This window comes from Ursus arctos, unplaced genomic scaffold, assembly GCF_023065955.2.
Source record: "Ursus arctos isolate Adak ecotype North America unplaced genomic scaffold, UrsArc2.0 scaffold_7, whole genome shotgun sequence".
Taxonomy (NCBI): domain Eukaryota; kingdom Metazoa; phylum Chordata; class Mammalia; order Carnivora; family Ursidae; genus Ursus; species Ursus arctos.
In genome coordinates this window covers 18,664,014-18,690,480 of record NW_026623089.1, presented here as the reverse complement: position 1 = coordinate 18,690,480, position 26,467 = coordinate 18,664,014, and the positions used below count along the sequence as shown (strand labels likewise).

Below are 26,467 nucleotides of genomic sequence, written 5' to 3'. Positions count from 1 at the left end.
TTATATGAATTCCTAAAATTCAGTCCTTGGTTTGATGAACTAGGAGACAGATGGCAGCTCAGGGAGATGTTGCAAATGACAATAGTATCTGAAAGTTCTTCTTAAGGAAGTGGGCTAAGGCTTCCCTCAGTCCCCAGAGAGAGATGGCCTCTTCTCCATCTTACGCAAGGGCATGAATAGTGCTTACTAACAAACGTGTGTTCTCAGAAGCGGCTTTGCCCAAAGAATGAAAAGGCCTTGGAAGTTCCAAGGGCAATAATGGTAATTTGAGGTTCTTATCTTTTGCCTAGCATCCGTGCATTTCCAAATCTTTACTGACATTAACGCATCAGTACTTCCAACACTTGCTCAGCCTTCGGTGTTGCCTTTGGGGTGGCAGGAAGGGAGGTTATCCGAGCTTTGTATTCAGAGAAAGCCCCTGGGCTGTGAGTGACAGTTCCTCTGTCCACGCCTGGTGATTAGTTCTTCCCTGTTACCAGTGGCAAACCCTCTCATCTCTGGTCCCCCACTACCAGGACTCCGGTGGTGCCCTCCCAGTGCCTTGCCCCACATCATGGTGCCAGAACTGGAATGACTCCTTAAAGACTCCCTGCAGGGGCCAACTCTTTCTTTGATGGTGCAAGATTGAGGCATTCAGTCCACCCAGAGAGGAAGTGAAACACCCAAGGCAACACAGCTAGCTACAGACAGTAACCTGTCTTAAGAGGCAAAAACTAGAAACTGCCCTCAACCCTCACACCCCCATACACCCTAACAAATTAAACACTCTTGGTGTCCCTCGAGAAATCCACAGTGCTTGAAACCTGAGGACTGCGGGGAAGAGGAGAGACATCATGTATGTCTTTCTGATCACACAGCACGGTTTCTGTTGCCACCTCTGAGCGGCTGTCTCATCCTAGGCAACAGTGGTCCTAAGCTGGACTGGTTCATTCTTGAAATAAAAGTTGAACCTCCATCATTCTGGATAGAATGAGTTAAGATGAAGGGCTTCCTCCTTTTCTCTCTTCCAACAGCTAAATTAACATTAAGCCCATAAGCACAGGGCTTTAGGAAACAGAAAGTCAGGTTGTGAGCAATTATAATGTGAAATGAAAGTGCACAAGGTGGCCCAGGAGCCTGGGCATCTCTTTGCTTCAGACACTCCTTACTCTAAGATAGAACATAATGCCTTTTGCCAAGAACACAACTGGATCAGCTCTGTGTTTTTCACAGCATAGGCACATGATAAATATTTGCAGATTGATTTGATGGGCAAAAATTCCTGGCACTTGGATACTTTTCCATTTTTCAGCTTCTTGTTTTTTAATGTTTAGCAAAGGCACAGGTGGCCAGTGTTTAATACACCTGGAAGGAAGGTTGATGATAGTGGCTGTCATCTATATTTCCCAAACTAGTCTCTAAGTAACACTGATTCTGGGGTATCGTGGCGGAAAATAGCTCTGTGTTTAAATAGATTGGGAAGTGTTACTTAGCTTCCTACTCTGGTCTCTCAAGATTCTCTCATTAGCTTATTTAAAATACTGAGAAGAGTTGCCCCCCTACCCCCAAAAAAACCCAGCTTTAATTTTGTTAAAATAATTTCTTTACAGGTTGATTTGATTATGGAACTATCCCACATATTTCTCGTGATATCCATTAAAGTTCCACAAAAGTCATGTTCTTTGGAAAATACCTTGGGAACTACTAATTGAACCCAATTTTTAAATTTTACTGGTGAAAAAACAGGTTCTGAGAAGGATTGAAGTTCTTACAGGTAGTTAGTGGGGGAACAAGGACTAGGATCCCATTTCTTTTTTGTCTGGTCCAAACTGGTCAACCACATCCAGCTAGAGGGGCATTCTCTAAGGTAGGTCCTGGGATGCCAAACATCATGTGTAGAGATGATGGGTAAAAAGGATATGAACATTTTACTCCATAGTGGGTTCTTTTGGGGTAATTTGCTAAAAGCTTTATGTTGTTTTAGCTGCTTTTAAATATGGGTAATCATATCCCACTCTTTTGTTATCTCAGATCTTGGAGTGCTTTTCCGTTGCAGCATGCATATGCCATAGGTGCTTAATTAATGAAACAAATGAATGAGTAAATGAAAGAACCCAGCAAAAGTCAGAGGAGGTTGGTGGCAGGGTGGAAGAAAGAAAGAGTCAAGAACTGAAAAGGAGTGAGAAAAGGAAAAATGTGGAGAAAAGCGGATGGGTGAAAAAAAAGGAGCCAGCAGGTACTGCTCAGTGGAGGATTGATGAGTTCTGGCAGAGAAAAGAAAGGAGACAGCTGCAGGTGATGGAGAAAACAAAAACAAAACAAAATTGAGTGACCAGGAAGCCTTGTTTTTAAAAAGTAAAAGTGACTCAAGGCTAATTCAGATGCTGTATATGCCAAGAGGCTCTTGCCCAGGAGGTGGGGATGAGCACGAAATGCTGAAAAACTTTGTGAACTCAGATCAAGGTATCTTTATTGCACCAGTACAGGAAATGTGCAAGGCATCTTCTTAAGACCTACAATGATAACAGATAAGTAAGATACAAGTCTTGCCTTCAACAAGGTGACAGTTTAATGGGGAGAAGAGTTAGGATAGGGATTCAGACAACATAATGCCAGGCAGAATGTTTCAATGTCCCCAGAAGTACAAGTCATTACTGGGAGGAATCAGGAGACAGGAAATTCAGGTCCAGTCAGGAGGCTCAAGAAGGCCTGTGCTGGAGAGCTGAGAAACATGGACAGGATTGCACCAGGCAGAGATGGGGGATAAGAGAGGCATTTCAAGGTATGATATGATAAAGAGCCCTCAGGAGGTGGGGAAGCATATGGAGCAGTGAGAGGTCCAAGAGGATTCTAGCCAAGGGTGTGTGTGGAATGGGAGGTTGTGGAGACATGGCCAGAGAATCCTGAAAGTCAGAAAGGACAAAGAATCACACTGTGGGTCCTTGAAGGCCTGGCTGAGGCGCTGACGCTCCAGGCAGGCAATGGGAAGCTAGTGAAGGGGTTTTTGTTGTTGTTCAGAGAAATAATACCATTAGAGATGACTGTCAGGCAGGGTGACTGGGCAGAAAGGGGTAAGTCAGGGGAGGGAGCTCCCTGGTGGGGGAAGGAGGCAGTTTGGCTGCCGAAAGATCAACAGACCATTCAGGTGTTGCACATCAGACAATCGGAAAATCCGGCCAGAGATAATGATCGAATCCTCTCCTGAGAGTAGACAGCAGAAGGTTCTGGTCATTTCCTCAGGGGATAGGGAAGGAGGAAGAATGACTGCACAAGATAAGCCAAACAGACTGCAGCCAAGAAAGACACCAACAAAAGCCAAGCGGGGTACAGGTTTCAATAAAGAAGTAATAGCTATGATTGAGAACCCCCGTCTTGGAGTGGGACTGTGGGAGTTTGAATCCCAGGAACCTAACTAGTCATGATTAGCACAGAGACTTCAAAGAGTTTTGGGGTGTTTGTTTCCTCATCTGTGAAATGGGAGTGATTTCTATCTTCAAGGGATGAGAGCATTCACTGAGATAAAGTTCTTAGCGTACACAGTAGGAGCTAAGGAGTGAGCAGGACCCGCGGGAGAAGCAACTGTAGAGATTAAGGGTATCTGCCTGAGGAGCGTCAGGAAATGGACACAGGGACCCTCTGGAAGCCCAACATTTAGCCGAGAATGCTGACTGCCCTGGGAGAGGAATGGGCGAGCGGGTCAAGGCAGCCTCAACCTGGTCCTCACCCTAAGGCACTGCCCTTTCGCCTACGCTTCCATCCTGCAGCGCCTCCCAACCTCCCGCCCCAGCTTCCCTCCCGGCTCCCTCTCCGGCCAGTTCCAGCAGCCCGACGCGCATGCGCCTCCCGGCGCCCTTGCCCAGCTTTCCACGTTTCACTTCCCTCCCTTTTTCCTCCTCATCTCCCGCTCCACCGCTACGATTGGCCAGCGGGCCTCCTCGCTTCGGCCAATAAACGCCGCTCTCTCGCCCCCGTGTTACTGGGTAGAACAAAACAAAAACAAACAGAGCGAGAGGGGGCAGAGACGCTCTGAGGCGGCGGCAGAGGCAGTGCAGCGGGGTCTGGGCCGGCGGACCGGGGACCTGGGCGAGTAGTGGCGACGGCGGCGGCCCGAGGGGTCAGTACCAGCGTGGCGGCTCGCACGCTCGGAACGACTGCGCTCTCTCTCCCAGCCCGTCTCTCCTCGGAGGCAGCCGCACGTTGGTAGGGGGAGGGGGCCTGAGACCGCGGTCGGATCGGGGCCGGGCCGGGTGGGCGGGGGTCCGGCCTCCTCTTCCGAGCCCGGCAAGCTGGGCCGCGGCGGCCCCAACGCCCCGGGCTGCGGAGGGCGGGCCCCGGTTCCCTCCCGGGCCGGGGCCCGGAGCGCGGCGGCGCGGGCCCGCCCCTTCCCGGACCCTTTCCCTCCCGGACCCTCTCCCCGCTTAGCGGGGTGCGCGGGGCGCTCGCCAGCGAGGGGCTGCTCCTCATCCTCGAGAAGGCCGAGTTTTCATTTGTACTTTGAGGGGGGGACGTTGGGAGGCGTGTTTCTGGCCTGACTGAAATCCTGTGAGGAAGGTTCGCGCCCTCCCCGCCCCCCCGGCCTCCCTGGCGGGCCCCGGCCCGGCGTTCCCAAACCCCGGCCCGCGCTCCGGAGCCCAGGCCCGGCTGTTCCGGTCCAGCAGCCCCCGGGGCCGGCCTGGACGGGGACCCGCGGGATCGCAACCTGCGCCCGCGGTGGGGAGGAAGGCCAGCCGCTGCGGGAGGGGCCGCTGCGAGGCGGACACGTGCCAACCTCCCCGGCCCTGCGCGGACTTCGGGCGAAGGGTCGCTTTTTTACTTTAAGTGAAAATCTCCCAGAGAAAACAAAGACAGGAAGGGAGCCCTCTTTCTGCGAAACGCAGGCCTTTCCTGCTGCATTCGTCAATTTGGTGCTGCAGTGTATGCGAGGAGGGGTCGTGTCGTCGTGTCCCCCGCCCCCCCGCCCGAGCTTCGAAGACTGCAGAAAAGTCAGTATCTCCCACCTCCCGTGCCCTCTTGAGAACTGGCTGTGTACCCAGCCAACTGTGCAGTATCTGCAATGATTAAAACGATAAAAAATGCAGCTTCGTGTGAAAAAGAAGTCACTGCCTGTTTTTACTTGTATTTTTACTGCTGAGTTTTAGAATTTTAGCATTCTTACTAATGTAAGTTTTTTTTAGAAACCACAGTATACTTTTCTAAAAGGGGAGCACTGCAGATGCGTTCTAAATTTAATTATTTGTATTTGTGCCCTTAACCTTCCTTCATTATGGATTTCTTAAATTCCTTACTATCTTAGCAGGGATCTTTGAATTCTATTTTGGTTGGTTCTTCTGTTGTAACGAGAAAGGAAAAAGTTGCTGGGAGTGCAAAAATGACACTTTGATATTTTCTGTACTGCTTGCTTTTGCATCATTGTGGTTGAATACTTTTTGCTGATTTTATTTTAAGTTTCTAATTAACTGTGATTGTAGCCCTGGAATGAATACAAATAATTTTCTGGTTAACATATGGCTTAAACTTGACTCCAGAAACTGTCAGAGTGGTTTATGAGGTATATTTCAGGAAACAGATTTTTGGGGTGGGGGGTGGTGGGAAGGTGAGGCTTTCTCTCCTGGGGAACGTCATGGCATTTGAATACTTCTGATTATATGTTTCTGTAAAACACATTGAAGAAATGAAAACTGTTTAATGTTAGCCTTAATTTTGTCAAACTTCTATGTATATTTTTGTTTTCTTATTGCAAATTACTTTTATTGTTTAGTTTTAAGGATGTGGCGTTTAGAATTTTTGCTTTATGTTTTTGTTAAGTTTGGGGCAAAAATCTTATGAATTGTTAAGTAAACTGGAAAAAAGCTCCAGTACTTTGAAGAGAGGAAAAACATACAATGTATCTTTATCTTTCTCTAAATTCTTAAAATGTCTGTGTTGCTATCAAGTGTGACTGAGTTCTTGATTGCGTTATCATTGCCTAAAGACACAGACAAGGCTTTTTTTTTTCTGGTTAGGATTACTTAATAAAAACAAATATGGTAAGTTATAGATGATAGTCATACCTAATAATTTCCTTTGCCCAACTGAATGTCTTTTGTGTAATAGCTTAAAATAAATATTATTTTTAGTGTTTTGAAAGTAGTATTTAAAGATTTGATACAACAATAAGAGTCTGTGTTTTAATAAGCTTCTGTCTCTTAGCCCTAAAAAAGAATCTTCTTATGGGATATTAAAATCTTGTATTGAACTTGTGCAAGCAGTACTGGATTGGGAAGGTCTGGGTTCTTGTTCTTCCATTGAGCAGCTGTCTCTCTTTGGACAGATCACCTACCTTCTCTGAATTTGTTTAGTTGTGTGCAAAGTGAAGTAAATAGCTCAAAGTTGTTCCGAGAGGAACATGAAATAATGCTTATAAAATTCTCTGTGAATTATAAAAGGCTTTATAAACATCAGTTATAATAATTTCATTTCCTTTAGTAGCTAGGTTCTGCTGAAAGTATACTCTCCAAGATTATACTTGCATCAAGTATGAAAAAGACTTTTTAATGTAACTCTAGTTTAAAAAGCTCATATACACATAAGACATTTTCACTTTCCTATAACATGTAAGTCCTATGAAATGAAACAGATATGGCATTTTCAGACGTGGAGAACAGTAAATGCTTAAGTTTGTGAACCATTTTTGTTTATATATTTATATGAATCTCTATATACATATCTTTAAGGGTCATTTTTTCCCCCAAATCCAGAGTTGGTGGAAATTATGATAGTGAAAAGCCATTATATAGAATCCTATAAGTCTGTTTATTCTGAGTAGAATTAGAGTGATCTCACCATTTTCTTAACTTCTGAAGTGGTATAATTGCATCCTGGTAGCCTAAGGATTATGCCATATTAAGAAGTTTATCATTGTAGCATTAAGGTGTGTTTATTTTTGTTTTACCAAATAATACCCTTATCTGGATCAAAGGACGATAAACTTTTAAGATGTTAAAAAAGCATATATTAAGGAATTTAAAAGTTAGTTGAGGGGCGCCTGGCTGACTCAGTCTGTGTAGCATGTGACTCGATCTCTGAGTCATGAGTTTGAACCCCACATTGGGCATAGAGTTTACTTAAAAAAAAATATATCAGTTGAGTCCCAGGAGTCATCATATATTATTATCCTAAAATGACATCTAACACTAGGTTATGTTATATGAGAAATACATGCTTTCCTGTAATTAGTTTATTAGTCATTTTCATTAATTTGTGCATTTTATATCTTGAAAGCGCACTGCTAGTGAAATGATTATAAATGATTGGGAGGGCTTATATTTAACCTATATGACTTGAACAGATCAGTGCTTAAGTACTGTAAACCGTTATTTTAAAAATATTTACAGAGAGATTCTAAAATCATTTGGTTACACCTTCTGGTAATAGTTTTCATGAAAATGTATTTTGATAGTCTTTCAAGTGACATTAGGCTTGTATCACTAAACTAAATAAAAGGTAACTGATTTCATCAAAGCCTTCAGCATTAATAATTTTTAAGCCATTTTGAAACAGATCTAGAATACTGAGATGCTAATGCCATTGTACTTATCATTTAAAGGCAAGGTGTTTTTGTTTTTCTTTTTAAAAGATAATGGGGAAGGCACCTGGCTGGCTCAGTCTGTAGAGGATGCAACTCCTGATCTCAGGGTTGTAAATTTGAGCCCCATATTGGGTGTAGAGATTATTTAAATATAAAATCTTTAAAAAATTTTTTTTTAATTAAAAAAGGAGTGGGTTTTTCAGATTATGAAAATAATACTCTCATTGTAGAAAACACCATTTACAAAAATTTTTCCCAATCTCAAAGTCTTACAACTGTAATTATGGATACCTAGTGATGAAATGGCAGACCTATCTGCCTTCAGATATGTTTTAGTGTGAAAAATTAACACGGTTATGTGATATGCTTGATGAAAACTGTTGCTTGCATTTTGTAGTAGTTCTTACAATTCATTGGTAGTGAACTATCCAATATTATGTACATCAGATTAATTATGAGGCCTGGTAGTCCTAAGAAATTTGGGTTATGTATATACTGCTTTAATTTGAAATAAACATGTATAGCAAATACATCTTTTACTTCCAAGTTAAAGGGGTGCTTTGGCACATTCAGAAATATGGGTGTTTTTTTGGGACACAGATACACTTGTCAGGAAAATTGAAACCAAATGTTAATAGTGGTAAACTATTTTTCAAAGTAAAGAGAGCTCTTTTTTGAAAATGAAGTTATGTGCTGATTTTTTTTTTTTTTTTTTGCAGTGTGATTAAGTAAATTCAGTTTACCTTAATTATGTCAGTTTGGAAGATACTGAAACTTTTTTCTTTTTAAGGAAATAGATCCCAAGGGAAGACTTCCATTAGTAATTTAATCAGTGCAAGTGACATTAAGGAACTATGGATGTAGAAAATGAGCAAATACTGAATGTGAACACTGCAGGTAAGTAAGAATATTTTGAACCTCAACTGTATTGTGAGCATGTTTGAGGTCCTACAAAATTTTATGAAAATATAGTATTAAAACCATCTTTACTTTAAAAGCCATCTTATTCATGCTACAAGAAGATGAGTTATATTATTTTTAAAATCGAGTTTGTGATTCTTTCTTTTTAATATTTATTTGAGAGGGGAAGAGAGAACAAGCTGGGGGGAGGGGCAGAGGGAAAGGGAGAAGCAGACTCCCTTGCTGTACGGGGAGCCCAGTGTGGGGTTCCTGGGATCATGACCTGAGTCGAAGGCAGACGCGTAACTAATTGAGCCACCCCAGTGCCCCTGTGATTCTTACTTTTATAGAAATTCTTCACATGTCCTTATTTTTCTGCCTGTCCTTTCACATTTGATACATTCTTAGTCTCCACTATAATAAACTGTATGGTACAGAATGGAGAAGAATAGTGAACCTGTTCATTAATATTTTCAAATGAGCTAGTGATTTCTATAATATAAACTATTATTGGTATCTTTGATCTCTTTCCTAATTAATAATTTATATATTACATATTATATTATGGTATATATTACTTATGGTATTTTTCTTGATTTTCTATGATGCTTCAATAGCACATTATCATAAAAATGGTTTTGTGGGGGCACTTGGGTGGCTCAGCCATTAGGCGTCTGTCTTCTTTTTTTTTAAAAGATTTTATTTATTTATTCGACAGAGATAGAGACAGACAGCAAGAGAGGGAACACAGGCAGGGGGAGTGGGAGAGGAAGAGGCAGGCTCATAGCGGAGGAGCCTGACGTGGGGCTCGATCCCATAACGCCAGGATCACGCCCTGAGCCAAAGGCAGCCGCTTAATCGCTGTACCACCCAGGCGCCCCAGGCATCTGTCTTCTGCTCAGATCATGCTCCCAGGGTCTTTAGATCGAGCCCTGCATCAGGCTCCCTGCTCCACGGGAAGCCTGCTTCTCCCTCTCCCACTCCCTCTGCTTGTGTTCCCTCTCTTGCTGTCTCTCTCTGTCAAATAAATAAAATCTTTAAAAAAGAATGGTTTTGTGGAATAGAGGTTTAAATGTTGAGTAACTTCAGAAAACTTAAAATGTATTTATAACTACAGAGTAATCTTAATTAGGATTTTGAAATATTCTGAATGGTGAGAGCTTTTCCTATTGGTATATTGTAGATAATTCTTTGCTTTATAATTTTATTAGTTTTAAAAAGACCACTTTTGGGGCGCCTGGGTGGCACAGCGGTTAAGCGTCTGCCTTCGGCTCAGGGCGTGATCCCGGCGTTATGGGATCGAGCCCCATATCAGGCTCTTCCGCTATGAGCCTGCTTCTTCCTCTCCCACTCCCCCTGCTTGTGTTCCCTCTCTCGCTGGCTGTCTCTATCTCTGTCAAATAAATAAATAAAATCTTTAAAAAAAAAATAAAATAAAAAGACCACTTTTTTGTGATTTAAATATATTTATCATACTTCATTTTTTAATATTAATAGTAGTTTTATTTTTTCAATGACTAATTCATTGTGTACAAATTATATAGTTTTCTTTGATCTGAACAGATGCTTTGAAGTTGAAACCTCTTTGCCATTTTGTATTTATAAACCTGATTTAAAGTATGCTAGAAAATTATAGTTGAAAAAAATTATTGCAATAATTAATGATTATTTTGGTGCTGTTGTATACAATAGCTATGTGAATACTTGTTTTTAGGGTTATAAATAGGCATCATATCCCTACTTCATTGAAATGGGGATGGTAAGAATGTATTTTAAGAATGTATTTCACATGTAGATAATTGCTGCTTTTCTGCACTGCCCGGTACGATAGCTACTAGCCACATGTGGCTGTTGAGCACTTGAAATGTGACTTGCCTGAATCGAGATGTACTGGAGGTACAAACACATCCCAGATTTTGAGACTTAGTATGAATAAAATACCGCAGTAACTTTTTATTTGATTCTATGTTCAAAGTCTACAACAGATCAGTAGAGTAAATCAAATATATTAAAATTAATTTCACCTGTTTCTTTTTAATATGGATACTAGGAAATTTAAAATTACATATTTGGCCTGCATTATATTTCTGTGAGACAGCACAACTCTAAGTTTTATATTGTTTTCTGTCTATAACAAGTCCTAGTTCTTTTAACCCTGTTCTTGGTGCCTCTGGCCAGAACTGCCTTAATATAAAGGACTTGTAGTTCTTCAATACTTGGATGAGCCTAAGACAGACCTTCGCTACAAATTCTTCCTGTAGCAAATATTTCAAGTCAGACTGGTATATTAATTTCAACTTCTACTTTGACCAGCTCTGTTACTTCGGGGAAGTAGGTTGTTTGCTCTGACCTTCAGTTTTCTCATGTATAAAACTGGGGTTTTACATTTATACATTTATACAAATGCCCTCTCTATAGGTTTATTGTTAGGATTAAATGAGATTATAGTGTATATGTGTCATGCCCATAGCACATATTTTGTATGTAACAAATGAAAATATGCTAATATTGTTAATTCTAATTATGCCAATCAGTGGACCCATTAATTGAAAATTTGACGGTTTGCTACTGTGATACTGTAAGTTAGATTGGTTACTATTGAGATGCCAGAGAACTTAGAAGGGGAATTAGAACAGAGTGGAAAACAATTTTGAGGTCACCACATTATGTACTCAGGTTTTTTATCTTTTGTACTTTGGTTTTCTTAAAGTCAGATCAATAGCGGTTATGGAACCCTAAACCCTGGGTAAATATGGGGCACCTAGATGGTTCAGCCGGTTAAGTGGCTAACTCTTAACTTCAGCTCAGGTCATGATCTCAGGGTCCTGGGATTGAGCTCTGCATTGGGCTCCGCACTAGTGGGGAGTCTGCTTGAGGATTTTTCTCTTTTCATCCCACATCCCCTGCTCGAGTGTGTACTTTCTCTCTCTCTCTCTCTCTCTCAAATAAAACCCAAAAAACAAAAACTAGGTAAACATGAATAGCAAAAAGAGTAATTGATAGAAACAAGGGTTAAAAATTATAAGGTCTAATAGATAAAATATACCTAGATACGTTCTGCTGCAGTCATACAAACATTTTTGAAAGGATATTAAAATAGTTGGAACTCAATTGTGGGAAGTATGTTGAAATTGAATACGTTAGTACTCCAAGGGACAGTTTAAAGCATTTTATTGTAATTTGAAGTCCTTTATCTTCTGGCTGAGTTTAGTGGTTTTCTGTAAGTATAGAATAAAGAAAGCAGTATGTTACAGGTAGATGTTTAATGTTTTCTTCAACTGCCTGCTCTTACTTGAAATTCCATCTAACTTGTCTGATTCTGGTCTTTTTTTCTCCTTCCTCTTACTCTTCTGCTTCTCTCTCTTTATAATCACTCCCTTGTCCTGTCTCTTTGGCTGTCAATGCTCTGCTATATTCTAGCTCTGTGTTTTCTACAGTTACAATCATCTGAGATTTAAATGTGGATTTGAATCCTGGCCACAATCCTTTTTAGATATGTAACTTTCCTATGAAACATCTTCAATCTGTAAATTGAGGATAAACAGCTTCATTATAGAGCTTTGTGAAGATTATAGAGCATGTATGTAAAGTGCCTAGTATAGAACCTGGGATCTAGTAGTAACAATGATGATGGTAATGACAAAAGAAGTTGCGCTACTGCTATGACTACTACTGCTACTAGTAGTTGTAGTAGTTTAGTTATGGTGATGGTTGTGATGATGTCTCAAACTCACCCTCTAACTCTGACCTCCTGTCTTAGTCTAAAAACTTTTGTAAGACTACATTTCATGCTTCTTTATTCTGTTTAAAGGCTCTTTATTTTTTCTTTGACTGTTGTTTTCCTATTTACCTCAAAGTTATTACCCTTGATCTTTTCAGTTAGTTAGTGACTGAATTATTGTAACATTTTCTTAGTTGGTCTTCCATTTTATACTTTATTTTCTTCCTCATATATTCTGTATTTCTCTGCTAAACTAATCCCCCCCCATCACTACCTATAATATCAAATCTAAGCTCTTGACTGTTTGAATGTGGGAGTGGTCAGCAATTACTCTGATGATGTAAGCAGGGACAAGATCACGAAGGATCTTAAGTTACAAGGTATTGAGTTTAAAGTTTATTTTGACCCAGTGGGAATACCTTCAGTGGTTTTCAGTGGGGGCATGTTTTAGAAAATCAGCTTTCATGAAGTTTGGAGAATGGTTTGAAGATTGAAGGCACAGAGACTATTTAGGAATCTAATGATGTAATTGAACTCCTTACTGTTATGTTTGTTTTTTGATTACCACAATGTTCTTAACTTTTGTACTTTTTGTCAAGAATTATAAAGATTTCAACACATCTGTTTTTTATAGGTTGATTTAAGAAATTTTCAGTTTCAACATTTTATCTTAAAACATGTTAAAGCCTATATACATAGACTTGACACAGTCTAATTACATTTAGGAAGTGTAAAACCATTTGAGAGATTTAACTCTAACTTGAGTTAGCCATAATGAACAAAACTCTGGCCCATGGGTAACTAATTCAGTAGTTTACCAACTTAGAAAGTTGTCAGAGCAAAGCCAACTGTCCCCATGCCATTGATCTCCACGGACATTTGAGTTGATAGTATGAAGGATACTCAGGTGCTGAGGGTACAGGGAAGTACAGGTAAAGGCATGGTTCCTCTTTTGAGGCTTATGACTTATTTAGAAAAGCAAGACTGCTGCATAAATTAGAAATAACAGAGTGGTTTCCGTGATGTGGTAAAGGAATGGTGTGTGGGCATTAGTGTTATTGTGGCTAGAATTGTTAGGGAAGTTTTTATGGAGGAAATAAAACTTGAGTGTATCCTAAAGGATTTTGCTAAGTGAAAAGAGCAGTAGGGATGACATTCTAAATGGGACCATTGGAAACTCCAAATATGTTGCTGTCTTTCAGGGAATAACGTATAAATCTTACATAGCCTGGAAGATTGTCAGAAGATAACAAGTAAAATAAGTGAAGTTTGGATAGGTGAATTAAAACTTTGATAGCAAGCTTTATCTTTTTTTTTTCAAGCTTTACCTTTGAAAGCAATGAATCCTCAGCAGTTCAGCTCAGTAATTATATGTGATCATTTATATGCCAAATACCTTTCAGGCTCTTTGGATTAGTAATATTTCCTAAGTGTCTGTAATTAATCATGAGTTGTTTGGCAAGTTATTTAAACACTCTCAGCCTTAGTTTCCTTATCTATATTAATCATCTTGTATATAATAAATAGCTCTCAAACTTGTGGGTAAATGACAAAACATCCAGCACAGTGCCTGATAAATAATAGTAGGCATTCTGTAAATATTAGTTTACCTCTTCTCTCAAGATTCTTAGTATTTTCTTACTATCTCCAATTGCTTAACACTCTTAGCTCACAAAAGCCTAAAGGTTTTATCTGTGGTTGTATATTAACACAGATTTTAATTTCTAAACATATGAGATAACATGCTTTCATTAAACTTCGCTCATCAAAATTCACTTAGTTTACTTTCTATGATAATGTGAAAAGTAATCTTGTTTAGTTGTCATTTATTAGATCAAGTCATATAAAATTGCCCATATATGACTGTTTCTGACCTAAAAAATAGTAATTTCATGTGATTAAACCTAATATAACTTGTGACGATAACTGGTGAATTATTAAAGTACTCATGTAGAATTTCCTGTCTTCATTTTTCTCTTTAAGATCCTGATAATTTAAGTGACTCTCTTTTTTCTGGTGATGAAGAAAATGCTGGGACTGAAGAAATAAAAAATGAGATAAATGGAAATTGGATTTCAGCATCCTCCATTAATGAAGCTAGAATTAATGCCAAGGCAAAAAGGCGCCTGAGGAAAAATTCATCCCGGGACTCTGGCAGAGGCGATTCAGTCAGTGATAATGGAAGCGAAGCCCTTAGAAGTGGAGTAACTGTACCAACCAGTCCAAAGGGAAGGTTGCTAGATAGGCGATCCAGATCTGGGAAAGGAAGGGGACTACCAAAGAAAGGTTGGTATATTCCATGTCCAAAGAAACAAATAGAAAACAGTATAACCTGATAAACTATGGTTTCCTTGTTCTAGGAATCTGAGAAATTTAAACAATGATAATGTAAGATTTTATGATTTATGTATGTTTTTTTACAAAGTAATAGTCTGAGGACCATCCTGCTTTTTTTTTTAAGTTGAGCTTTTTTTCTGGAGGAGATTGTTTTCTTGAGCAGAACTTTATTATTTTCAGCAAAATACACACAAATTTTTTGTATAGTTATGAATTGTGCATGTATTCTCTAACTTTACTTGAAAGTAGGGTTAGAAATTCATCGTACCTGGGGGACCTGGCTGGCTCAGTCAGTGGAGTGTGTCACTCCTGATCTTGGGGTCATGAGTTTGAGCCCCACGTGGCAGGTAGAGATTATTTAATAAATAAAAGTTAAAAACAATTCATCATACCTATTATCTAATGAATGTAATTATGTCCTTTGTTAAGAATATAGGAGAAGTCTAAATTGGATTGGTAATAAGTGGATCAGAATTTTAATGATTCTGTAAATCTGGTTCCGAGTTCCTTCCTTCCTCCTTCCCTCCCTCCCTCCCTCCCTCCCTCCCTCCCTCCCTCCCTCCCTCCCTCCCTCCCTCTCGCCTGTCTTTCTTTCTTTCCTCATTCATTCATTCATTCATTCAATTTAATTTATTAAAAGATTTAATTTTTTAAGTAATCTCTATATGTAACATGGGGCTCAAGATCAACCCTGAGATCAAGAGTTGCATGCTCTACCAAGTGAGCCAGTGAGCACCCCCCCTCTTTAGTTCTCATTTGGATAGTGGAGTGAAATGATCTTTTTTTTTTTTTTTAAGATTTTATTTATTTATTTTGAGAGAGAGAGAGAGAGAATGAGTAGGGGGAGGGGCAGATGGAGAGAGAGAATCCCCGAGCAGACTCCCCACTCAGTGAGGAGCCACATGTGGCCGCCATCCCAGGACGCCAGGATTATGACCTGAGCCGAAGGCAGACACTTAACTGAGACACCCAGGAATGATTGTGTTTTTTCACTGCTATGTCCAGTGCTTGGAGTCGTGACTTAGTTGTAGATACTTAAGTATTTGTTGATGAGGGGTGTTAGCTTTGGTCTGTGGTAGGATTTTGATATAATTTGGAGATTTCTCAGCTTCTAAATGGTGTGAACTTCAATTTATAGCCAGGATCCTTGTAAAGTGTTTTTGTGATTGGTCAAAAACTGTTATTCTTGTTGAATGGCTCTACAGCCATTGGTTAGATCAAAATGAATCCCAGTATTCAGATTCTGTTTTGCTCTAGTCTTGATATAAAATACAAGCTCAAGAAAAATTGGTGATACTGAAAAGTTCCTTAAAAATAATGTAATCTATTAAGCATTATAAAAATATTTCAATAAGTTTATGTAGAAAAACCACTTTGAAAATTGGAATTGTTAAACTTCAGCTGGTCAGTTTGTAAATAGAAGTACAGCGAAATAATGTTCAGTGCAGTTAATGCTTAAATAGCTTAGTTATTTGTTAACATATTGCCAGTTGTCAAGTATAGTTTAATGTGTATTATATTTAAAGAGTATTTGACTTTGAAACACTAACAGTGGAAACTGTGCTTCTTTGTTAAGTAATTTCTCCCTTACTGAGTTTCCTATGCCACATCTTATTGGCTCAACATACTTCCTTTTGTTTTGGTCTTATGAAATGTCAAATGACATCTAGAGCTCAGCTACATTATCACACCCCTTGGGGTCCCTGATATACGTATTTTTCTGATTTGTTTTGTTTTGTTTTTGCTTTCATTTTAAAGCATCTAACTTTTTAGTTTTAACTTTATAAACTATTTCAACGCTGTGTTTTAGAAATGGACTATAAAATATATAATATCTGATCATTACTGAAAAAGAAGTGATCCAAGAAAAAAGAGGCTTAAAGTATAATTCAACTGGAGGAAAAACTGGCATAGAAATTAAAATGCAGTTTTTTAATTGTTATTTAATTAATATCTGAATATCTAGAATTATTTCATATTTCAATTAAAATTTATGAACTATGAACTTTGTGTTCTTTTCTTTCTCAATTCTAAATTTTTACAGGTGGTGCAGGAGGCAAAGGTGTCTGGGGTACACCTGGACAGGTATATGATGTGGAGGAGGTGGATGTGAAAGATCCTAACTATGATGACGACCAGGTATCAGTGTTGTACTTTTTAAAAAAAATCTGTGTTTAAAATGCTTATAAGTTTTTTGACTTCATGTTTGTAGTTTACTTATACATTTGTCAAAGTATACATTCTATATCTATACTCCGTGCCTGTCAAATCATGTATATATGATTTATAGTGTGTGTGTGTGTGTGTGTGTATAACGTGTGTGTGTATATATATATATATATGTGTGTATACACACATTAATATCTGTATCTAAATCATACATATACTCAGTCCTGTTAGACTTTTAGGTAAATTTTGAATTGGGAAACCAAATTAACTGATAATGATACATGTGTAATTTTCACTTAATTTCTGAAGTGAGTCAGAAGTAGGTCTTTATAGATTTACTTAGGGTTATTGAATTGACTATTTCTCTCTCTCTTTTTTTTTTTTAGATTTTATTTGTTTATTTGAGGCAGGGGGAAGGGCCAGAGGGAGAAGCAGACTCCCCGATGAGCAGGGAGCCCAATGTGGGTCTCAATCCCAGGCCCCTGGGATCATGACCCAAGCCGAAGGCAGACACTTAACCGACTGAGCCACCGAGGTGCCCCAAGTTGACTATTTCTTTAAAAAAGTATTTATTTGAGAGAGAGAGAGAGAGAGATTGGGAGAGAAGCAGAGGAAAAGTATCTTTAAGCCAGGCTCCCTCCTGAGTGTGGAGCCCGCTGCGAGGCTCGAACTCAAGACCCATGAGGTCATAACCTGGGCTGAAACCGAGTCAGATGCTTAACCGACTGAGCCAGCCAGTCACCTCCAAGTTGACTGTTTCTCAGTAAATTATGTTGAGTTTATATAGTTTCTATAGTAATGATAATTGAGAAGAATATATATTCTTTTGAACATCATTAAAGAGTTATAGATATTAGGTTCCTTTTAAAATATTACTGTTTAGGATGGTAACTCTGTGGTAAATTTTATTTTGGGAATACAGCTATCTTTTTTCAATGTTGAGAATGTAAATTTTGTTTTTCTTTCTTATGCTGTGCCTTTTATTCCCATGAGTTATTCATTCCATAACTGGAAGCCTGTATCTCCCACTCTTCCTTCACAATCTTGCCCCTCCCCTCTGGTAACTCCCAGTTTATTCTCTGTGTTTACAGGTCTGATTCTTTTTTGTTTACGTATTTGTTTTAGTTTTAGATTCCACGTATGAGTGAAATCATGTGGTATTTGTCTTCCTCAGTCTTATTTCACTTAGCTTATTTCACATAGGTCCATCCATGAGAATGTAAATTTTTAATAGATTTTATAACGAACATATATATACTTATTTTTTAATGGAAGATTTCTAACTTATACAAAAGTAGGATAATGTAACAGACATTCTTGTACTCATCTCTCAGCTTTACCAACTGCAGTAATTAATAACTCATGGTCAATCTTGTTTTATCCTGTAACTCCATTTATTTTTCCTCTTGTATCCCCCTGCATGCACCCCCCCCCCCCCATGCTCTGGATTATTTTGAAACAAATCCCGGACATTATGACATCTTTTTTAAAGTACTGTCTTTGCATGAGATAATGCATGGTGATGAGAATTTTAGACAGGAAGTTATCAAGGTATATATTAGATTGTTTTTATTCCATATTTTTTGTATATACTTATCTATTTTAACTAATTGTTGAACATGGAAGTATTTCTAATATGAAAAAATATAGGATTCAAATACTATAGAATCTTTGCTAAATGTTCTAATCTTCACATAAAGTCTTTCAAGTGTGTGTTGTTAGAAACTAGTCACAAGTTGCATATAAACATTTCTGGGCTTTTTTGCAGAGGACAAAGGGGATAGAAAATTAATGGAGATAATTCTTCCTTTTTCTGAAATTTTATTAGTTGAATAATGCTTTTCCTCAGAGATTTTTAATTTTTTTTAAAGTTAAATAAAATCTTAAAAAATTTTTTTTAAATTATTTATTTGAGAGAGAGATAGAGGGAACATGAGTGGGGAGGAGAGGGAGAAGCAGACTCCCTGTCCGATGTGGGACTTAATCCCAGGACCCTGGGATCATGACCTGAGCTGGAGGCAGACGCTTAACCAGCTGAGCCACTCAGGCACCTTCCTTAGAGATTTTTTCATCACAAGGACATTGATTCTTGTTATAGGGACTTTTATTATAATACTAATCGTGAAGTCTTTGGTTCCTCCATTTTTTTAAATTTTATTTTTTATTTATTTTTCAATGTTTTATTTATTTATTTGAGAGAGAACACAAGCCAGGGGTTGGAGGGGGCAGAGGGAGAGGGAGAAGCCAACTCTCCGTTGAGCAGGGAGCCAGATGTGGGGCTTGATGCTAGGACCCCGAGATCACGACGTCACCACCCGAGCCGAAGGCAGACACTCAACCGACTGAGCCACCCAGGTGCCCCCCCCATTTTTTTTTTTTTTAAGTGAAGTTTTAATGAGAATACTAGGTATGATAGGAAGCCATCTTAAAGCTTTTTGGTCACTGAAGGATTGGTTTTGTGAGAGGTACAAAAAATTAACAAGATACTGGGGGTTGGGAGCAAGTCATACTTGCTGTGGTTAGTGGTTCTAATCTCTATATTAGTTTATTCAGATTTGTAAAAGAACAGTGACATAGATTCTATTTTAGTATCAGTGATCAAAGCATGTAGCATATCTTTTTCTTGCCCTGAATGAGAGTGGAATAAAAAATTGGTTGGAATATAAAGTCAATATAAAATTAAAACTATAAAATTATATTTTATATTTAATTTTAAGTTGGAAAATAAAATAAAAAATATAAAATTTATATTTAAATTTTAAGTCAGAATAAAAATTAAAAATACAAAATTTCAGGGGCTCCTGGATGGCTCACTCAGTTAAACGTCCAACTCTTGATTTCCGCTCAGGTCATGATCTCAGGGTTGTGAGATCGAGCCTGCATCAGGCTCTTTCTGGGCATGGAGGCTGCTTAAGATTCTTCTCTCTCTCCCTCTGCCCCTTCTCCCCCGTGCTCGCTTGTTCTCTAAAAAAATAAATAAAAAATTAAGTAAAAACAAATTTCAGTTTATCTGAATATTTTGTTCACTAGTTTATAACTCTTTCACCTCCTTTCCCTCTTAGGAGAACTGTGTTTATGAAACTGTAGTTTTGCCTTTGGATGAAACAGCATTTGAGAAAACGTTAACACCAATCATACAGGAATATTTTGAGCATGGAGATACTAATGAAGTTGCGGTAGGTTTAAAATTGCAAGTATGATTTATTTAATATAGGAAAGAAAACACTATTAAAAGCAGAATATCATATCCAAAATGATCTTGGAGCACTGAATAAGTTTAAGCATTTTCTTTTGTATAAATGAATTTCTAAGAAATGGAGTAAAATTTCCTTAATGTAGATTAGTTCTTTCCTATTTGAGATGTGATGAGGGCTATATGCCATTTCTTTCTCTGAAAAAATGGCACAGTAATATTTTAATAATTTTTATAATTATAAATTTTTTGTAATTGAAAGTATATAAAATAATATTAAGAATTTCTGACATCTACGGACCTTCTCAAACCTCTTCAGAGATCTCGGTTAAAAATGACTGATTTAGTTCCATTTTTTTGACATTTATTTCAGTGTTTAGGATTAAGATAAAATTTATCTTTGTATTCTGTCCAAAAGAAGGAGAACACAGATATAAAGATTTGAATAAAGAATTTGAATAAGAATAAAGATAAGAAAAAGAATACAGAAACCAAGAGAACAAATGTGTTTTTTTTTTTTTTTTTTTTAAGATTTTATTTATTTATTCGACAGAGATAGAGACAGCCAGCGAGAGAGGGAACACAAGCAGGGGGAGTGGGAAAGGAAGAAGCAGGCTCATAGCCGAGGAGCCTGACGTGGGGCTCGATCCCATAACGCCGGGATCACGCCCTGAGCCGAAGGCAGACGCTTTAACCGCTGTGCCACCCAGGCGCCCCCAACAAATGTGTTTTTGAAACATAATTTGCATGGGAACATTTCCTGTGTTATGAGTTGTTCATAAAGTAAATCTAAAACGGTAAGATAAAACTACCTAACTAGGATTATGGGCTTAAAGTACTAAAATTGCAACTTTTTTTTTTAATTGCAACTCTTTAAAAGGCTTTTATTTATTTATTTATTTTTTAAGATTTTATTTGACAGAAAGAGAGACAGCCAGCGAGAGAGGGTGGGAGAGGAAGAAGCAGGCTCCCCGATGTGGGGCTGGATCCCAGGACTCTGAGATCACGCCCTGAGCTGAAGGCAAACGCTTAATGACTTAGCCACCCAGGCGCCCCTAAAAGGCTTTTATAATTTAGACTCTTATACTTCAGACTGGGCTTTCTTGGTTTGTCTGACACCATGAGGTCTGATATCCTTAGATTTGTAGGATTTAAATATAAAACAAATATTTGTTCAGTGCATACCATGTGAAGGAATATGTAATAGGTGATTCCTGCCCTTATGAAGATCAGTCAGGTAAGGGAAGAGATATATATAATGTGAAGCCTTCTATTGTAGGGGAAGAGTTTAAAGTCCTGTATGGGTAGACTATTGAAGTCCTATCTACCGAGCATGGGACTAGAGGTATACTATGTATTTATTAACTGAGTAGTACTATAAGCAGAGTGTTATGGAAGCATAAAATGGAGAGTAATAGAAAAGATGATCTGAGCTATGTAAGAATTAGAAGTCTGCCAAGGTAAGATGGTTGAAGAGTTCTCCAGAAAGGAGAAGTATCATGTTTAAAAGCAATGAGTTAGTTGTTCAAGCACAGTCCAGGAAAGAGGAAATTCAGTGGGAAGAGACTGCTAACAAGGACACCAGTTAGATGGCTGTGAAAATAGTTCTGGCACCCTTTTAGTAGTATAACATGATTTGAATACTCTGAGAAAACTAAGTAAAAAGGAAGGCACTCTAAGTAACTGAGTTAGAAGTTAGCTTGTAGGGTCATACTGCCTGTATTTCACTTCCAACTTGGCCACTCCAGCTATATGCCCTTAGCAAATATTTAATTTTTCATTGCTTTAGGTATTATGACAGTACCTCCCTGGAAGGGTTGTTTTGAGTCTTAAGATAATAGAAATTGAAGTGGCTGTTACAATGCTTGATACGTTATGTACAGTAGTTAATATTAGCAGGTGCTATTATATTTTTAATAGGCAATTTTAACTTAATCCCAGCATTTAAAGAAATAATTCCACTTAAAAACAAGAGTTTAAGATCTCCTTTTAAACTTTCTATGAACAGTATAAAGTAAACTTTAGTGCGAAGAGAAAACTTTGAGGAAAAGTAGAGTATAAATAGCTTATGATAATGTAAAATGAATCTCACCACAAATATTCATAGAAGAATATTCCTAGAAATTAGGAGCGCCTGACTGGCTCAGTTGGAGGTTATGTGACTCTTGATCTTGGGGTCATGAGTTTTGAGCTCCATGTTGGGTATAGAGATTACTTAAATAAAAATTTTTTTTTTAAATTATAAGACACAGGGTTAATTAATTTGTAACACCAAACTTATTAGCAGTATATGGTTTAATACTGTTTTAGGTGTAATTCACATTGTTGAGTTTAGTGATGTTCAGATAGTGAAAGCTTGACAGAGTGGATCAATATTTAATTTATATGCACCGAAAGATGTATTTATCCTATCCTACAAAATTGACTGCTTTTCTGATTATTTCCAAAGGGGAAAAGGATGTATGGATAAAGTCTTGAATTTTCGAAAATAAAATTATATTGAATTAAAGGCAGTGACATATACTTCTTAGTTTTGTTTTGTTTTTTAAATAGGAAATGCTAAGAGATTTAAATCTTGGTGAAATGAAAAGTGGAGTACCAGTGTTGGCAGTGTCGTTGGCATTGGAGGGAAAGGCTAGTCATAGAGAAATGACATCTAAGCTTCTTTCTGACCTTTGTGGGACAGTAATGAGCACAAATGATGTAGAAAAATCATTTGACAAATTACTGAAAGATCTACCTGAACTGGCATTGGATACTCCTAGAGCACCACAGGTTTGTATGACTCTTTATTCATTCTCTTCCCCACTACACTTCCAGTTATAGAAATAATACATGCTCCTAGGAAATTTTAGTAGATAAAGAGGACAAAATGGCCCATATTTTTTACCACACAAAAATAGCCCTCTGACATTTAGCTGTTCTTTTCTTTTTCTTTTTCAAATACAGTTTTCATCATACTGTAATTTTATATCCTGCTTTTCCACCCATGCTCTGTATAGTTTGCAGGTCATTATTTTTTTTTTCCTGTCTGTGTATTTTATGTGATACATGGTTAAGCAGTTTTATGAGCTAGGATTTCAAAAATATGTAGATTGTTACAATTGAAGATTGAATTGGCTGGACTGATGTTTATTATAAAAATAATCATAAGTCTGTTCCCTTTTGTAACTTTGTGGGGAAATAATTAGAAAATTAATAATTTATGTTTCTGTTTAGATTCTGCCCTCAAAGCCTTATACTTTTATTAGATTTAATACATGCTGATACTATAATGTGACTTTCTGTTTTGAAACTGAAAATATGTGAAAACGTTGCTATTTACTTGATCAAAGTTTTAAATCAAGGTAGGAGCACTCTACTTAAGCATTAATTTAGAAATAGAGTATAGGTAGGTTAATTCCTAAATGCTGTTTCTGTTATACTTTTCTATGACATACAGCAGTCTGTGTAAGGTATTGAGCAATGATTCAGATGTGGACTTTTTATAATAGTACTCATATATTAAAAAAATTATTACATAAATTTATATTATGGAATTTTTGAAAAATAAAGGTCAAAAGGAAGCAAGGTCAGCAAAAATAACCGCTGTTAGCATTTTGGTGTTAAATCTATTTTACTTTCTGTGGTTATATATCAATGTATGGTTTTTATGTATCCTTGCTTTTTTTCTTTTAATAAAAAATGGAGTTACACCGTGTATGCTATTTTATAAACTTGATTTTTCTTACACCATAAAATGTGGTAAACGTATTTCCTAATGGCTACATAATGTACCATCTTACATATCATTTAACCATACCTTTATTGTTGGACACTAACGTCATTTCCAATTTTTATAACAAATAATGCTATGGAAAGGAGTGCCTGGTTGGTTCAGTCTGTGGAGCATGTGACTCTTGGTCTCAGGTTCATGAGTTCAAGCCCCACACTGGGTGTGGAGCCTACTTTAGCAATAACAACAAAAGGAAGTAATGCTATGAATATACTTTCAGACAGAAATTTCTACACACAGTTTTCTCCATAAAATAAATTCTCTTAATCAGTTTTTGAGAAAACCTAGTGCCATTTTTTTGTTTGTTTCTAGAAGAGAGTTTTCTCTTGAACTTAGTCCATTGGCTTAACAAGTAATTTTGATCGTATACTATGTTTCAGGCAGTGTCAAAGGTGTTGGGGGATTAGAATTGAGCAATTTGCCCCCGCCATGGTACTTATCTTGAAGGGTAAGACGTGGGAGTGTATGCCAAGCATAACTAGCAGGTGCTAAATAGTATCTTAGATATTGACTATGTAGTTCAGCCAGTCTTTATGGTTTATGTGTTTAGAAATTGTGTCCTATAAAGGTTTATTTTAGGTTTTTTATGTAGCTTTTTTTTTTCTTATTATAGTTGGTGGGCCAGTTTATTGCTAGAGCTGTTGGAGATGGAATTTTATGTAATACCTATATTGATAGTTACAAAGGAACTGTAGATTGTGTACAGGCTAGGTAAGTAAAATAATTTTTCTACCTAGAATTTTAAAAGAGGGCAAAATTCTACAGGATTTTATTAAAATGACATTTGGATTAATCAGACATTGTAGACCTCTATTTGTCATTTGTGTGCATTCGCCATTGCTAAAACAAAATTGAGAGATATTGTTGACGTATAACAGGAAGAGGACAGTACTATAATGTAGAAGTTTGGGATTTTAGCTAAACCATTAGCTACCTTTATATCAAACCAGTCTTCTCTGGGTCTCAGTTTCCTTATTTATAAAATGGAAGGATTGGACTGAGAATGTTTAAGGTCTGTTCAAGTTTTCACAATCTGTAATTATTTAATACTCTAGTAAGATGGGCAGTAACAAAGGAGCCCCATTTTCAATTATTTTATATTTATCTGCTACAACAATATTAGGAAATAATGTTTTTCACTCTTGTTCTTTGGTATAATTAACTTTAAGCTAAATGCAATATTTGGGAGTCATCCTGTATGATTTTTATAACTTTCTGGAAACTTAGATTTGGACTTAGCCATGTGTTAGGTTTTCTCAGGTGTAGATGTTAACTTAATTTTCTAGGACTGCTCAGATCAGAGTGGAATGGTTGCCCTCATAGGAAGGCACAGATCTGTGTAAAAGTTAAGTTTTATGTGAAATGTTTCTTCTCAGTATAGATGAATTATTTTGTAATAAGGTTAGATTTTTTTCTTGACTGAGAAAAGAAAATAAGAGAGTATGAGAATATTAACATGAAAAGCAACTTTTTTTTTTGCTCCCAACTTTTTATTTTAAAAAGTTGTTTTTTAAAAGACTTGAATTTTAGGTTGCTTTTATGTTATGTGAAAGCTTTTATGTCAGCCTTAAGCATGTCCAAGTTGTCAAAGTTATTTATTGATGTTGTTATTTCTTTTGGTAGAGCTGCTCTGGACAAGGCTACTGTGCTCCTGAGTATGTCTAAAGGTGGAAAGCGCAAAGACAGTGTGTGGGGTTCTGGAGGTGGGCAGCAGTCTGTTAATCACCTTGTTAAAGAGGTAACTACTGGGTATTGTCTTTAACCTAATTTACATGTATTTCTCTAGGGAAGTAAACTATGCCCTCTAGCTGGTATTTTTGCAGACAAAAATTAAGTTCAGTCTTAAAGCTACAAATGGAAAATTGGATAACCTTTGTATATTTGGCTTTATACCCTAGCGCTATAAATTATACAAGAATTATATAATTGTTATTACGTTTTTATGGCTTCTCTGACTTAAAAATAAGACTGAGTTAAGTTAAAAGGGCTTTCATAAGAAGACTGTATTTGAGGGGGCGCCTGGGTAGCGTAGTCGTTAAGTGTCTGCCTTCAGCTCAGGGCGTGATCCCGGCGTTATGGGATCGAGCCCCACATCAGGCTCCTCTGCTGGGAGCCTGCTTCTTCCTCTCCCACTCCCCCTGCTTGTGTTCCCTCTCTCGCTGGCTGTCTCTGTCAAATAAATAAATAAAATCTAAAAAAAAAAAAAAAAAGAAGACTGTATTTGAACCTCAAAGGAATGCCTGAAGTTTTTTCTTATATTGGTGTTTAAAATTATTCAAATACTGTCAAAATAAGATTTTCTATTTTGTAGTTATTCAGTAAATAACTACATTTTTAAATGAGTAATTTGAAACTGGATACTCTCAGATCATATGTTATGAATTATGAACAGTAGAGTAGATCAGAGTGGTAGAGTTTTGTAAGGAAGTTCACCACCTGTATGCATGCTTTAAAAGTAAAAATAATTAATTTATTGTGTTAAAATGCCAGATTATTCTCTATGGATCTTTTTTTCTGCCAATAATGTTCTATAACAGGAAACCAGAAGAAGTATTTAATCTTGTTTGCACATTGTTAAGAAAATTAGAAGATTTATAGCTCATGTGCTTCTGATTTTTGAGCGTAATCTTTTTATGTGACTGTAGTTTCAATATTTAATCTTTTAACAATGTGTGTACCTAGTTTGAGGGTTAAGGAGCTGAAAGTATAGATTTTTGACCAGTTTGCTTTTATATATCTTAAAGTAGATAAGTTGGTGTTTGTAATGTCATGATTGCAACATCTGCTTTTAAAAAATTTTTCAAGTTATTGGAAAGATTGAGATGT

At 37.5% G+C, this 26,467-nt stretch overlaps 1 protein-coding gene across 3 annotated transcripts in view; it reads left to right on the top strand.

The window, feature by feature from the left end:
• The first annotated feature begins 3,873 nt into the window (after window positions 1–3,873).
• Window positions 3,874–26,467, top strand: part of PDCD4 (programmed cell death 4) — a 28,896-nt gene continuing 6,302 nt past the window's right edge. Inside the window, exons 1-8 of one of the 3 annotated variants that reach the window (XM_026494098.4) lie at window positions 3,874–4,093; window positions 8,337–8,443; window positions 14,151–14,453; window positions 16,549–16,643; window positions 19,736–19,849; window positions 22,420–22,641; window positions 24,255–24,352; window positions 25,265–25,379. In XM_026494098.4, the coding sequence (XP_026349883.1) occupies window positions 8,401–8,443; window positions 14,151–14,453; window positions 16,549–16,643; window positions 19,736–19,849; window positions 22,420–22,641; window positions 24,255–24,352; window positions 25,265–25,379 (990 nt within the window). In that variant the 5' untranslated portion in view covers window positions 3,874–4,093; window positions 8,337–8,400. Of the gene's footprint in view, window positions 4,180–4,346; window positions 4,962–8,336; window positions 8,444–14,150; window positions 14,454–16,548; window positions 16,644–19,735; window positions 19,850–22,419; window positions 22,642–24,254; window positions 24,353–25,264; window positions 25,380–26,467 lie in introns of those variants that run through there. The other 2 variants (XM_026494099.4, XM_044382115.3) reach the window with 2 other exon arrangements.